At 31.5% G+C, this 16,476-nt stretch overlaps 1 protein-coding gene across 1 annotated transcript; it reads left to right on the top strand.

Annotated features, from left to right (window-relative positions):
• The first annotated feature begins 291 nt into the window (after nucleotides 1-291).
• LOC124369576 lies at nucleotides 292-16,136 on the top strand. The gene is made up of 6 exons (XM_046827608.1): nucleotides 292-432; nucleotides 5,551-5,619; nucleotides 10,352-10,420; nucleotides 12,050-12,115; nucleotides 14,811-14,879; nucleotides 16,032-16,136. The coding sequence occupies exons 1-6, from the start codon at nucleotides 292-294 to the stop codon at nucleotides 16,134-16,136; spliced, it is 519 nt and encodes a 172-aa protein (XP_046683564.1).
• The last annotated feature ends 340 nt before the right edge of the window (nucleotides 16,137-16,476 follow it).

Genomic DNA, 16,476 nt, shown 5'->3' on the forward strand with positions numbered 1-16,476 from the left:
ACAAAACCTCAAACTCAAAATCTCTCAGGTGGTGTTCAGATAAACAAATTATATCTACATTTTCGGCGTCAATAAAAAGTTGAAAATTATCAATCTTGTTATTTATACCCTGAACATTTTGATGAAGAATCTTTACAGTATCAGGTGGGCTATCCAGGTGTCCAAGATTTGCCACTGCAGAGTCCCCGGGGGGACCACTCATAAAAAATCTGTGCAAGGGGTCAACACCTTTTCAAAACCCTCAGACCGCTGCAATGCCGCAATGAAAACAGACTCAAAAAGCGTAGCTAGATGAGTTATACCTCTCCTATTGAGGTGTCGTCCGTCTCGGGCCAGGTCACGCCTCCCTACAGAGCAGTTAGCCTCCACATAAGTGACTCCAAAGTTACCACACATCAGCTCAATTTGTTCATTAAAGTAAAAAAGGGCCTTGTATGAAATGTCAGTTCTAGTCAGTACACTGTTTACAAAAACTTTGGAATTTGGAAACTGAGTCCTTACAGTGTACAGCAAATCCGCCATGCTGTGAAGTGCTTGACGTTTACCATGGCCGCCATTGTAGCCAGGCCCCCCCTTGTAGCCTCGTATAAGATTGTTTGTGCCTACATGTAAATAAATAACAGAGAACTGCCTGTTAACTAGCTTCAACAAGTTCTGCTTGATATCATTAATTTTAGCCCCAGGACAACACTCGACATGACCCCCTTTTTGTTGAGTACTTTTACCTGCATGTCGTATGATTGAATCTCCAATCAATAAAACATTCTTAAAATTCAGGCTGTCGCCACTTGAAAGCTCTAAACAAGCAGAACCCGTTGAGGTTTGACCAGAAACAGAGGGGACGGGCAGTAAGGCATCCATCTCCCCCCCCATCCATAGACTCAGACAGTTCAGCCATAAGATCGGGAGAACCAACATACCTCGCCCCCGACAGCACCTCCCCCTCCAGTCTTACAATTTCACTATTTAAATAATTAATGTTAGCTTCCAACACCTGTACGGTGGTCAGAAATCTGCCACGTTCTGCCTCCATGTCAGAAATCTTGACCTCCAGTTCCGAAATTACAGTGTTTGTGTTGTGAGTGACATCAGACCCAGAACACTCCTTTGACTTAGTACCACAAATACAGCCAGTTTCTACACTATTCACTTGGTCTCGTAAAATAACATTTTCTTGCTTACAAAGACTTAGTTTATTTTGGAGACTTTTTATTTCAAGATCACAGTCATCTTCTATAGCATCACACTCGTTACATTTATTCCTATAACTAGAGTTGAGATCTGTAAACTTAGTCTCTACAGTTTGTAATTGATAACAAAGACCTTCATTTTCAATTTTTAGATCCCTACAGAGCTTTTCTGTAGAGTCTAGTTTGGCCATAATGGCAGATATGTGAGGTACAAGCTTTTCAACAATGTCATTACCAAAATTGCTCCCTACTTTTTTAAGTTCAGAGCAGAAATTAGAAGCCAGTTCAATTACTTCATCATTTAAATGGTACAAACCATCCGTGCAATTAAGCATACCACTACCTCTAGTTACTGGTGGCATGTTGTAAGTAATTAATAAAATATACGTGGTCACTAGTTAATTATACAATAATATTTACAGCACAAATAATCACAGAAAATCAGTAATGTATACAAGAAATAAGCACCTTTAAATTAAAGCTGATTTACTACACTTAAATACAAAGTAACCCTTAACTATACAATAAAAGCAGCTTATCAATCAAGAGCAGTTCGTCCAAGCGATGCGCCGAACACATGAGCCATGAAAAACAACAGTCAGTAATATTTAGTAAACACAAACTGCAGGACAAGGCCGTTAAAACGCCCTCAAACAAGAATCCGCAAGGCCGGCAATGCAGGAGAGTGTTTTCATTGCAGTACAAAATTGAAGGCGCACCAACAAACACTCGCAGCGGTCAGTTAGAGCCGAGCCGGTCTGGTACAGCATTAGTCACAGGCGGGATAATTTGCTGCGGCGAGCAGTGGTGGCTAATGATGTAATTATTTTTTGTACATATTATTTTGTATAAATATTACTGGAAACCTAGTTCATCAGCTTACTAATAGGTTACAACCTAATAAAGCCTATCTTAAACAAATTAATAATAGGACTCGTGAGAAATTTGAATTTGACTGACTAAATGTAAAAGAGATTACCTGGGCAGTCAAGGTTCTCAAGCCCAAAAAGAGGTAGGACATTTTGGTTTTTTATAATACACTGGTAAGTGACAATAGATTTTTACCAGATTCCTCCCACTTTTTTGTTTAATCACTGAGCAAGGCAGGGGGTTTTCAAATGTATTGAAAACTTCTAGGGTTGTCCCTCTGTTCAAGAAGAGAAACTGGTGTAACTTAATAACTATCTCCCAATCACCATGGTACCAGTTTATTCAAAGATTCTCGAGAACATAGTTGGCAAGAAGTTGATGGGTTAATTTGGAAGAAATGGTTTTGTTATTAAGGAACAATTTGGATTTACTAAAGATCTATCAACCACAACATTGCTGCTGATATCAAAGCTCACTATGAACTTTTGTTCAATTCACTAAATATGAAGTCATTTTTCACCTGATATTTGTCTAAGAACCGAATAGAGTCACAGATTGGTCACAAGAAGTGTTGTACCCTGTCATTGTATGAGAAATAAAAATCAAATAAACATCCCTTCAATAGACTTACTAAATACAGCAACACTTTTGAAATAGTTGCATGTAAGTTAATGAACAAGTTACCAATAAATGTCAAAATTTAAGTAATAATGAGTTTCAGAGGGCTGCTATTAAGTTCTGTAATGATCATGACTTACTAAAGAGAACAAGACTTTATAAATTTTACCTGGACAGAAATCCTCTTTTAATATTTACACGAGATTAGTTTGACATGATTTTATATTCTAGAATATGTTTGAGCTGTAAATAAAATCTCGAATCTTGAATCCAATCAGGCCTGGGATAAAAATTATACTATTAACTATCCTAAGTAAAATATATTGCATTGCTTTTGTGGTAAATTTTATTTACCTGTTTTTCACTTACTTTTCAACTAACTTTAATTTTTAAAGTAGATAAACATAGAATTGTATGTACCGATTAAAAGAAAACATATTTAATTAATAGGCTAATAAAAAAATGTCTATACATCTTTTGTATTTAAAATTTGAAAATAAACACTTGCATGTAGTAGATTTGTAGACAGTAAATTCTTTTGAATTTTTGACTTTTTATTTGAAAATAGGTTGAATAGTTCAATGAGAACCTCCATTTTCTATAGTGTTCAATATTTATCTCAAGCCAATTATGCATCACTGTTGCCACCTGGTAGTTTTTTAATGTTACATAGTACTATACTGTACAACTACTCAATTGTGATTTCATGGTAATAAAGTGTAACTTTGTTAGCACCCAATCCAGTTTAAAATAACATAGTGTTAAGTTTCAAAATAGATCAAGAAAATCAATGGCCAAAGTTTTAAAAATGCCATTAAATCTTGTTTTCTTACAGTCATTAAATACAGAGAAGATAAATGTTCAAGTCTATTAAAAAAACAATGTAGTTTAGGCTACTGTGTTTAAAATATTTAATAATAACAGAAAACATTATTATGTAAATAAAGAGTATTTCAACAATAAACGATTTTATTTCAATTCAAAACTTCCAATGTACTTCTGCCGGAGACCTGGGAAATTTACCTCATTCTGAAAATTACATTATTTATAAAATAATTTTTTTTGCTATTGCAAACATTGTGAGCTAACTTTAAAATGTCTAAGTTTATATAAATGATATTAATACACGTTTTTATTCATGTAATAAAAACTTAGATTAACTTAAGCAATTCATTATTTATTATTAATACAAAAACCAAAAATAAGTAAATTACATTAAATTAAGTGTCTGTTTATTGTATTGCCAATCCTACCATTGACCAGGTGGTTGTAATATGACATTGGAGACATTAAAAACCCCAAAAAGTCAGCTTACTAGTATTAAGTTTTTACATTGTGAGGAAGTTCTAAATAAATGCTTTTGTTTGCAGAGTGACATTCCAATTCCAATACAGTACCGTCGGGGAAACCGCCGGGGATACCGCCGGCTTCGATACATTGATGATACTAATACTGAGGTATGACATAAAAGTAGACTTTACTTAACATATTATTAGCAGTGTTATAAAAAGAAACTCACCATATATAACAAGTTCTTGAATTTCATCTAGTTAAAAATATAGTTAATAATCATTGAAACTTTTCGAAAAGGTCTTGCATGTTTTTGTTATTTTGAAACACAGCACATGGAATTACCAATGTTATCAGATAAGTTAAAAACCCATTCCATTTTAAAGTAACACAGTGTCAAGTTTTATAATGCTCTCCTATTTAGTCAAAGTTTAAAAAATGCCATTAAAACTTCTTTCCTTACAATCACACACACACATATATGGCTCTATTTTGTAAGCCTTTAAGTATAATGAAAAATAGCAGTCAGCTGATTTTGTCAGCAGTTGCCCTACTCGCCAATCAGCTGGAGATGGTGCCCACAACCTGGTGCGACTGACTGGTGTGAAACCGTGTGTGCGTTGTGTTTTACTTCTCAAAAACAAACACGTAGTCGGTACTGGTGCCCATTTTGTGATTGTGGTGTTCATCCTGGTTGCTACAGTGCCTTAGAACACTTCAGGAGGCCTGTAGGGGGAGGCAGAAGAAAGAGGGTAGCGCAGCAATCAGAATCTGGCTCTGACTAAGTTTCTTTAGTCAAATGTAAATATGTATTCCCCATTATACATATTCTGTATATATATATGTATGTATATAAACGAAAGGACCATAATAGGATTTGTTTACTATTCATAATTATTATAACAGACATTTAGCTTTTGTGAGGTTATACATACATCCAAACAAATATTGTTTGAGGTGTTTACTTTGAATGTGTCCATTGTGCAAATTGTGGTGTGCGGAACATTTTTTTAGTGTTTATATTTTGGGTGTGTAGTTTTTGTTCAAAAGGCTATGAAGTGACACTTTTATTGTTCACAATGAAATTTGAAACAATTTGTATATTTTGAAATATTTATAAACATGTTTTAAAACACATTTATAGCCTCACCATCTAAAAAAAACAAAAAGAAAAAAGAACTATCTACTACTCATCAAGACTTTTTTTAGAGAAAAGTGGTAAGAGTTTTGAATTATCTTTATTTCCTAAAGCATGTTTTTCTGAAAAGAATGATATATAACATATATAATGATATTGAACTTTGAATGTGTATATTTGTATTTAAAAATTGGCTTTTTAATAAACCATGTATATTGCTACGAAACAGCCCAGCACTTTAAAGTGATTTAATTACCACTTGGAGGGTTAAAATGTTTAAATATATATAAATTATATTTCTACATGATTTTCTTACTTTACGAAAACAATTAGATATCCTTAAGCAAATCTCAATTATTAATGAGAAATTAAAAATATCTGCAAAAAATATGCACTATTATTATTCTGCACATTATGATAAAGTTTTTGTGCATTTTTTTACAGATTGACTTTTCTATTCCACCCCGCTATAGAAGAAGAGAGCATAGATATCACTCTGAAGTTGGAACTTCGGTATGAAATAAAAGTAGAGGAGACTGTTGTACCATGGAATACTTTTCACGTTTTAATTTTTATATTTTTTTCATTTGTTATTGGAGAAAAAAACAAAATACAACATCGTTGATATCTTGGCTTAATGTTTTTGAGATGGTTTTTAATTTTCTAACTGAAATTTTGTAATAATAAGTATATTTTTATCACCCTAAAGCGTTTCATGGTACACAACCACAATTTACCTACCATGTTCTACTTTTTAATTTTTAAAATTAAATGTAATAATAAATATATTTTTATTGGAATGTAAAGCGTTTATGATACATTACCATAATGTACCATGTTCTCTTGTACCTGGAACACAATGAAATATGTATAAATAAGTCATCAGAACACAATAACAAGAAAAGTATAGTTTATTATATGTGAATATTATTAAGTAACCTTATGAATACCTAACTGAAAACAAACTAGCTTATTGGTAAAAAAGACATGAAAATATTTCATTTGACAATGACCACAACAGTCACAAATATGTACTTTGTAACCTTCTTTACTTCCAGCACAAAGCTCATGGGTACATCTTATGCGAGAGGAACAACATATCCATTGTTCTCGATGAATGTTATTCTTGAATGGTTCAATTAAAAAAAGGCATTCTACATTGTTACTGTCTTCATCATCAGTGCTTAACAGTGGAACTACATAATCTTTTTCATCAGAAGATGAAATTTAATCTTCTTTTTTTCTTTCTTATGCATCTTTTCTTTAATATATTTTTCTTTTGCCTTCATTTGTAGATCCATACACAACTGGTGTTTAACCAAGCCCCTTTTTTCAATTTTTATCCACTCTTTTTCTGGGGTGTCCGTTGCAATCTTAGTTTCCCAATGTTTTCTCCCCTTGTTTGTAGCTTTTCTAGGTTTTGCTTTTGGGTAAGGGACAATGTCCTAAGGTAATAGGGTTAATTTATTTGATTGCTCTTTTGGTACGTTCAAATTTTGTTGACTTGGCCCTGGTTAACTTAAGTCCATACTGATCACTGCCAATGCTGCTATAGAGTTGTTCTTAGGTTCGGTTTCTAATTGATTGAAATGTTGTATTACGCCACTGGTCCAGCCTTCATCAGCATTTCTGCTAGTAGACCTTGGATTTAGGCCTATCAGTTGCATATGATGGCAAAAGATCTTCTTTGGAGATGTTCCTGTCAAGAGGGATGATTCCAGATTTTCAGAAGCTATTACAGGTGTTATCTTGAAAGTTAGCTGTTGGGTATGATTTACAAACTACTTGTCCAACAGCAAAAATATCAAAAGCCTGGCCAGGATTGTTGACCAATCATTCTGTCACTATCTGATTGTAGTGGAATTTAAAGGGCCTGTAGACTGACAAGCTGCAACACTGCAATTTATGAGGTGTGTGGGGGGGAACGTAACGATGATAATGCAGGAGTCGGAATGAAAATTAAGTGTTTTTAAGGATAAGTGACTTTCATGGTTGTCCATGAACAAAAGTACCCATTCGGTTTTTGATGATTTCACACTTTTAATGAAGTGAGTGATCAAATGGAAGAGAGTACTTCATTTGAGTGCCCTGTTTGAGTAGCAGCCCCAACAGACCCGGTGGAGCACCGCTTAACATCCTATCTTTAAGGTTTATAGAAGAAAAGATTAGCATAGGACCTAAGCGGTTTCCAATTCCACTTACTGGTGTGATAACTACAACTAAATTTCCACGTTCAGCGGATGTTCTTTCCTGATGTTTGTACGGTGCACATACCAAACTCGTCAATATTCCAGATCTGCTCAGCTGGAATGGAGCCAAAGTAGTTTTGCACACTTTCAACATTATCAAAGAAAGCTTTGATGTTTGTTTTATTGAAACTGATTGCTCTGTTTAAGCTAGTTGCCTCTGGAGTCCTTATAGATAGGTCTGGGTGGCGCTTCATGAATGCTCTCATCCATTCCTCACCTGCAATTCTATTCTCATTCTATGAATCTGAGTAAGCTTTATTATTCACTGCATCGAACTTGAAAGCGAGTTCCCTAACATTTTTCTTTGAGATTCCATAGTAAATTTTTGCTACTGTTATATATGTAGGCAATAAATTATCTTCATAATAAAAAAAAGTTTTTGTTAATTAATCTTGTCTCATGCTCTAAACAATGATTTTCTGATTTTAAAAACTGTGAATGGTATCTTGATAAAGTTGTTAAATTGATGCAAAAGGTTTTACATGCTTCTCTCAAAGATATTTTATTTTCGCATTTTCCAATACTGTGGAATCAACAGAGGTCATTCGATGCCTTGTTTGCTGGGTAGCATTTTACACAACATAAAAAGTATGAAAAAATAGCATCATATACCATGGAATATGTTGTACGGTACAGGATGGTTTGTGTTCCAAGGTACAAGAGGGCGTATTTCTGGAAAAAATCGCTTCCTGCCCTATACTCTAGTGCAAACCTAATATTTAAGTATATGAAACTACTCACTAGATGATGAAGATTTTAAAGTAATTATGAGATCCACAGTCAGACATGCACTTCTAAATAAAAACACAAACATGAAATGAAACATTTTTACTTTTACAACAGAAAAACAAGATTTGCTCATTGAAACCATTAGGTGATTGGCAGGAAACTCACACTGTTGTCAGAGAATTCTGCCAGTAACCAAACAAAGTAGGTTGATTATCAAGGTTGATAGATGTCAACACTTTCCAGAAACTATGTGTTCCAAGGTACACTATGCCCAAGGTACAACAGTCTCCCCTATACTTTAGATTATCTTGTGTTAAGTGTTTCATTATAGAACCACAGATTTCTTAATGTGATTAGGTATCATAGTAGATGGCCCTAAATACTTCAATTCCACATGCATGCAATCATTTACTGCCTTTTCCCTTTCATATCCTTCATACAAACATCATCATGTCTAACCGAAAACAATGTTTATTGCTATTATCTTTGAGCATTAGATATATATTAAAAAGTCATTAAGTACTTAAGAATGCAGAAGCAAATTCTTCTAAGGATGAATATTTATGTATTGGTATGGTATGGATAATTTCTTGACTTGATGACAAACTTCTATTTAAATCACTAGAGCAGTTCGCTTAAGTTTTCAATGATATTCATTAGAACATGTTAATCTGGTTTTTTTAATAAATCCTTTTACATTTTTGAAAGGATAGTTTCCTAGTTCATAAATAGCAACAGACTTCAAATAATATTCTCTCTCAAATGACAAAATTTCTTTAGTTTTTGGAGTTCTTTGGTTAGGTCTTACATAGTTAATGTCTTTCTGTTTAGAAACAGTTTAAAAGTTTTGGAAACTTGCTCTTCTCATGTGATTGAACACACTTATCTTTTTTCACGAAAGATATGTTGAAGAATTCCTTCAGAAGATTTGCCCCATGTTCTTCAAGCGTCAAAAGACAAGACCATAAATTTTTTTCTATTATTTTACCTTTACATATGTTATATAAACTTGATATGCAAACTTGTTATGTAAAAATTGATTTCTTTGATAGACTCATAATTAACCTCACATGTCCGCATGGATGATTGTTCATTTCACAAAATGACAGTATTTATTTCCCAATTGCATTTGTTAGTTGGGTAATGCCAATTAACCCACTAGTAATGGCTGATGATCATATCTGTAATTGCTCAACAGTGAGATCCCATGTTAGTGCATTGAAGGTACCAGAGATCTTCTTGACTGACAAAATCACTCTTCTGAGATGTACTCCGCCTCATTAGGTAGTTGTTGCATATCTTGTAAGTACATTGTGATACCAGGAACATAGTTGTGGTGGTTTACTGAAAGGAAATAATGTGTCATCTTTTTTCTTTGTTATTTTTTAACAAAAAATAATGCATGTGTACTGCAAGTCCATACCTTTATGATTTGTATATCCACATTGTGGAGCAAAACTTGATGTTGAAGAACTATTGACGCTTTCATTCTATTCTGAAATATCCATCTACTTATCAAGTACAATTTCTCTTCTCCTTAAACAAAAAGACTGTGTGAATAGTTTTACATACTTATGTTTATTTTGGGTCCAATCTTTAGATACCTGGTTATTAATCTGGCCATTAAAAAGTGGATTTATTTCAGAGGTCTTTCTAGTATCAAACTAGAAACTTTATTTTTAGTACCTGTGACTCACATGGAGGAATTGAATTTGTTCCTGGCATTATATGCATCATTACTTGTGGTTTCTTACAATATCACTTTGAAACCCATCAGACATAGATTACATTAAATTTGATATGCTGGTTTGACCTCTTTTATATATATATATATATATATATATATATATATATATATATTAATTATTACATTATCATATGACAATGTTACCTGTTTCTATAGCAATGCTATGTATAAACGTTTATGTAACAATAAAGACTGATTCTGATTATGATACTAGTTCTGAAATCCATCAGACTCACAAGTTTGTTTTGGAAATAAAATTAACCAGTGAGGATTTTCTGTAGTTCAGTTGTGAGTGATCAGTCTTTGCCTACTTTACATAATAAAAAATAGGTGAATTGAAAGCATATATTTCAATCTGAAAAAGTTAAATAAATGTAATTTTTTGTTAGATATCAAAATTATAATGTAATATATTGCAATATAGTTTTCTGTACTGAGGGTGAATGTAATACAACATATTGTCTACTATTATTAAGTCTTTAACTTGATATATTAATACTTTTTATTACATTTTTTGCAGTTTTTCTACTCATTCAGTAGATTGAACAACCAAAGACGGGGTTTTGAAAGGACTCCTGACCAACATCAGGTAAGAGATGAAAAGTATACTATTGATTATCTTATGTTAAATATGTTATTCTACTGAATAAAACCTATTATATCATATTTTGGCATACAATACATGTGAGTAATGTTAACAACAACTTTTATTTAGAAAAACATTGTAGCAAAGAGAGGGGATTAATGAAAGTAAATAAGTATAGTAACATAGTGAAAATAGTGGACAGTAAGAAAAATGTTGAGACTTAAGTATCAATCTAGTATCAAGCTACTTACCACTAGTATAACACTGTTCCTAAAAATATAGTATTATGTTATTTAATGTTAAACTTCATTAAGTCTAAACATACTAGAAATTCTTAAGAAAATATATGTGATGGATGGCATTACCTCTGTGGCCAACTTTATTTACCTATTCACTTTCACTTACTTTTCAACTGCTTTTAACTGTTGAAAAATAATTTGTTAAGTAGATAAATATAGAATTTGATTTAATTACATTTGAACACATAGACCAATATTTAATACTTTTATTTTTGTGGGGCCTTTCGATAGTAAGGCTATCTTCGTCAGACACATCACGCAGATAACCTTGCTATCGAAAGGCTTCACAAAAATAAAAGTATTAAATATTGGTTTATGTGTTTATATGTAATTAAGTTAACAGTAACCAATATAATCTCCATCTTCAACATAGAATTTGATGTATAGATTCATAGAAAATTTACATAATTTATAGTAAGAAAATTACTATACTATATAATTTGTATTTAAAGTTTGAAAATAAAAATTTACATGTAGTCATTTTTTGGATAGTAAATAATTTTTATAAATTTTGTAGTTTTTACTTTTAAAATAGGTTAGTAAGTTCAATGAGAACCTCCATTTTCTATAATGTCCAATATTTATCTCAAGCCAATTATGCATCACTGTTGCCCCTGGTAGTTTTTTAATGTTACATAGTACTATACTGTACAACTACTCAATTGTGATTTCATGGTAATAAAGTGTAACTTTGTTAGCACCCAATCCAGTTTAAAATAACATAGTGTTAAGTTTCAAAATGGATCAAGAAAATCAATGGCCAAAGTTTTAAAACTGCCATTAAATCTTGTTTTCTTACAGTCATTAAATACAGAGAAGATAAATGTTCAAGTCTATTAAAAAAACAATGTAGTTTAGGCTACTGTGTTTAAAATATTTAATAATAACAGAAAACATTACTATGTAAATAAAGAGTATTTAAACAATAAACGATTTTATTTCAATTCAAAACTTCCAATGTACTTCTGCCGGAGACCTGGGAAATTTACCTCATTCTGAAAATTACATTATTTATAAAATAATTTTTTTTGCTATTGCAAACATTGTGAGCAACTTTAAAATGTCTAAATTGATATAAATGATATTCATACACGATTTTTTTCATGTAATGAAAACTTAGATTAACTTAAGCAATTCATTATTTATTATTGATATAAAAAACAAAAATAAGCAAATTACGTTAAATTTAGTGTCTGTTTATTGTATTGCCAATCCTTCCATTGACCAGGTGGTTATAATATGACATTGGAGACATTTAAACCCCAAAAATCAGCTTACTAGTCTTAAGTCTTTACACTGTGAGGAAGTTCCAAATAAATGATTTTGTTTCCAGGATGACATTCCTACTGGAATAGAGTACCGTCAAGGAAGCCGTGGATACGGTGAAGCTACCACTGAGGTATGACACAATAGTATACTTTAGATTATTCTGTGTTAACATATTAATAGTAGTGTTTCATCAACAAACCAACTATATATAAGAAGTTCTTGAATTTTATATAATTGAAAATAATAATTTAAACTTTTATGAAAGGTCTTCCTTTTTTTTGTTTGATTGGAAAATAGCACATGACATTCATTAATGTTATGAGATATCGTAATATATGCTTCTGAAATCTTCAATTACAGATGCATGCAACCTTTTACCCTCCTTTTTGCTTCCATATGCTTTATACATACTTCATTATACCTACAGAAAACAATGTCTTTAAGCATTCCATATATAATAAAAGTCATTATGTACTCTTAGAACGCTGAAGCAAAGTATTCTAAGAGTGTGTAATTTACATGTTTTCTAAGTTGAATAATGTACACAAGTGCTATTCCACCAAAGGAATGGATATTTTCTCACTTGATGACAAAAATTTGTTTAACTCACTTGGCATTTCACTTGGTTTTCAATGATATTTATTAGAACATGTCAAGCTGGTTCTTTTCATAAAACCTTCTAAATCTTTGACAGAGCATAATTTCCTAGTTAATAAACAGCAACAGACTTTGAATAGTATTTTCTCTGAATAGACAATATTCTTCAGTTGTTGGAGTTCTTTGGTTAGGTCTTTTATAGTTAATGTCTTTCTGTTTAGGGACAGTTTTAAGTTTTGGAAATTTGTCGTTTACATATGATCATACACACTTTTATCTTTTTTCATGAAACATATATTGAAGAATTCCTTCAGAAGATTTTCCCCATGTTCTTCAAGCGTCAAAAGACGAATCAGCACACCTTTTTCTACTACTTTACATTTAAATATGTTAGGTTTTGTTTCTTTTAGTAACAACTAATGCATGTGTACTACAAGTTCATACCTTTAGGATTTGTTCAATCACGTTGTGGATCATAACTTGACTTTGAAGAACTATTGATGCTGTCACTCTCTTCTGAAATGTCCATCTGCTTGTGAAGTACAATTTCTCTTCTCCTAAAAGAGAGATTCGCAGAGAAACTGTGAATAGTTTTACATACTTATGTGCCACTATGGCATGGTTTGTTTTGGGTCAAATCTTTAGATACCTGGTTACTAATCTGGGCATACCAAAATGGATTTATTTCAGAGGTCTTTCTACTATCAGACTAGAAACTTTATTTTTAATATCTCTGACACACATGGAGGAATTGAAATTGTTCCTGGCATTATATGCGCTATTACCATTACCTATTGGTTTCTTACAATATCACTTTGAAACCCATCAGACTGCCAAGTTTGTGTGCTTTTCTTGGAAATAAACTTAATTATGTATGCTTTTCTGTGGTTTACAGGCAAGTGATAATTATCAACCTTTTCTATAATTTATAGACGAGTGATTTTGATGGAATTCATAATTTCTATTACTCGTTTGTCAAATATCCCGGAAACTATCTTATTATTAAAATTGTATTGTTTATAAACATGCTTCTAGTACTCCACACCTAGTACTTTGTGACAGGCTTCACTGAGGCTGCATGCAAAATTTTAAATCTATAACTGATACATTCTTGAGATGTCCTGCACGCAGATAGATAGACATATATTATACAGAACAGATATTTACACCAAAATTGTGCTTAGCCAAATTCCATGGTTGAACATACACCAACCAAGAACACCTTCTAATTTATTTAGAAATGAATTTCATGGAAAATTTCAAGTCCACAGTTAAAATCTTTTTTGGGATACCTTGCCACATGATACATTTACAGTTTTGTTCATTAAGTTATGTTTCATAGCGGTTTTCAAATAATGAACGATTTGGTGAACAAGGGAGAGTACTACTACGCAATACTGTGCTAAAATCAAATGTTTGATTTTAGCACAACTAAGGTTAACTTTCCCCTTTATTATTTTTAGTTTTATTCTATGAATAACAATGTCTCATGTTAAATTCTTGTGTGATTGTACTCAGTTTGTTTACAAATTTATTTATTCTGTAATTTCTCAATGCTATCATGGTTACCCCTGAGACAATGTAAAATTACTCTCTACTAGCGCTCAGCCAATACTGATGGACTAACACGCACCATCATCGAATTCTGTGTTTCTTCATATTAAATAAAGCTTCATGCAAACCTTAAAGTCAATTGGTCATTTTGTATTTACGATATTGTGTGGACAGACAGACAGGTAGACAGTTAGAAATGAAAATTTTCAGTCTCTTAAGTGATAGGCTTCGCTTAAGCTAAGTCAATATTTTTTATTTTGCAAGTTAAAATAATTTAAAATGAGAATAAATGAATAAACATTTATTTTCATATTACATCTTACAAGACCCAGCTTTGCTGATAAGACAGAACATAGTCCATAACACATCAATAATAAGTATTAAACAAATATTATTACTGCTACTTAATATAACCTAATATTTATTATATATTTAAAATTATTAAATATTAATAAAATTCACATAAAACCAACTTAATCAATTCTTTATTATTAATGCAATTAAGAAAAATAGGCAAATAAATTTAAATATGGTGTGTTTAGTGTTTTGTCAAATTTTGCATTAAGTAATGGTTATAAAATGACATTGAAGACATTAAAATAAACAAAAAATCTGCCTACTTTTAATTAGTTATTTTTGTGATGAGGTTTTTATAAAACGTTTTTGATTTGCAGCATGGCTTTCCAATTCCAACACGCCGTCCAAGAAGGGAACATCGATTCTACAGCCAAGCTGGTGCAGCTGTATGTAATAAGAATATACTTTAGATTATCTTACATTAATGTATTATTAGTAGTATTTCATCATCAAACTTACCAGACATAACAAGTTCTGGAATTTCGTCAAAGTGAATGTAATCATTTACACTTTTACAAAAGGTTATATGTTTTTGTTAGTTTGAAACACAACACCTGGAATTCTTAATGTTATTGGGTATCCTAATAAATGGTCTTAAAATCTTCAATTCCACATGAATGCAACCATTTACTGCTTTTTCGCTTCGATATTCTACAATGAAAACAATGTCTATTGTCATTGTCTTTGAGCATTGGATATATAATAAAAAGCGGTTATATGCTTATAAAATGTAGAAACATAGAAATGTCCATCTGCTTATCAAGTACAATTTCTCTTCTCCTTGAAGAAAAACTGTGTGAATAGTTTTACATACTCATGTGCCAATATAGCCTGGTTTATTTTGGGTCCAATCTTTAGATACCTAGTTACTAATCTGGGCATTACAAAGTGGATTTATTTCAGAGTTCTTTCTACTATCAAACTAGAAACTTTATTTTTGATACCTCTGACTCACATGGAGGAATTGAAATTGTTCCTGGCATTACATACATCATTACTTGTGGTTTCTTACAATATCACTTTGAAACCCATCAGACATAGATTACATTAAATTTGTTATGCTGGCTTGACCTCTTATATATATATATATATATATATATATATATATATATATATATATATATATATATATATATAATTATTACATTATCATATGACAGTGTTACCTGTTTCTATAGCAATGATATTTAAAAACGTTTATGTAACAATAAAGACTGATTCTGATTATGATACTAATTCTGAAATCCATCAGACTGACAAGTTTACAATAAAATTAACCAGTGACGATTTTCTGTAGTTCAGTTGTGAGAGATCAGCGACTGCCTACTTTACATCATAAGGAATTGCTGAAATGAAAGCATATATTTCAATTTGAAAAAGTCAAATAAATGTAATTTTTTGATAGATAACAGAATTATAACTTAATAGATCCCAATATAGTTTTCTGTATTTAGAGTGAATGTAATACAACATATTGTCTACTATTATTAAGTCTTTAATTTGATATATTAACATTGTTTTTATTACATTTTTTGCAGTTTTTCGTCTCCATCAGTTTTATGTACAACCGAAGAAGACTACGGAATGAAGGTTACCCTTATATTCTACAGGTCATAGATATAATTATATTATTGATTATCTGATCTTAAATTATCAATCTAGAGTTAAGTTTACACAAAGACTAGTTGACAGTTTCTAACAATAGAATAGTATGTTAGTGTTTCCTTTAAGTGCTTTTTATTTATTTTTTATTAAAAAATAATTTTGTTTGAATAAACATTATATGTATACATCACACATTTAGTTACCTATCTAGTGGTATATCTGAGTATTACCTATATATAATACCTTGTATTTTTTTAAAATATTGTCTTCTGTATGCTGCAAAATGGCCACGCAAATTCAAGCAAATTGATATAAATTATATTCCTAAATGATTTTCTTATTTAATGAAAACTTGGATTAACTTAAGCAACTCATTAT

Source organism: Homalodisca vitripennis, chromosome X, assembly GCF_021130785.1.
Source record: "Homalodisca vitripennis isolate AUS2020 chromosome X, UT_GWSS_2.1, whole genome shotgun sequence".
NCBI lineage: Eukaryota > Metazoa > Arthropoda > Insecta > Hemiptera > Cicadellidae > Homalodisca > Homalodisca vitripennis.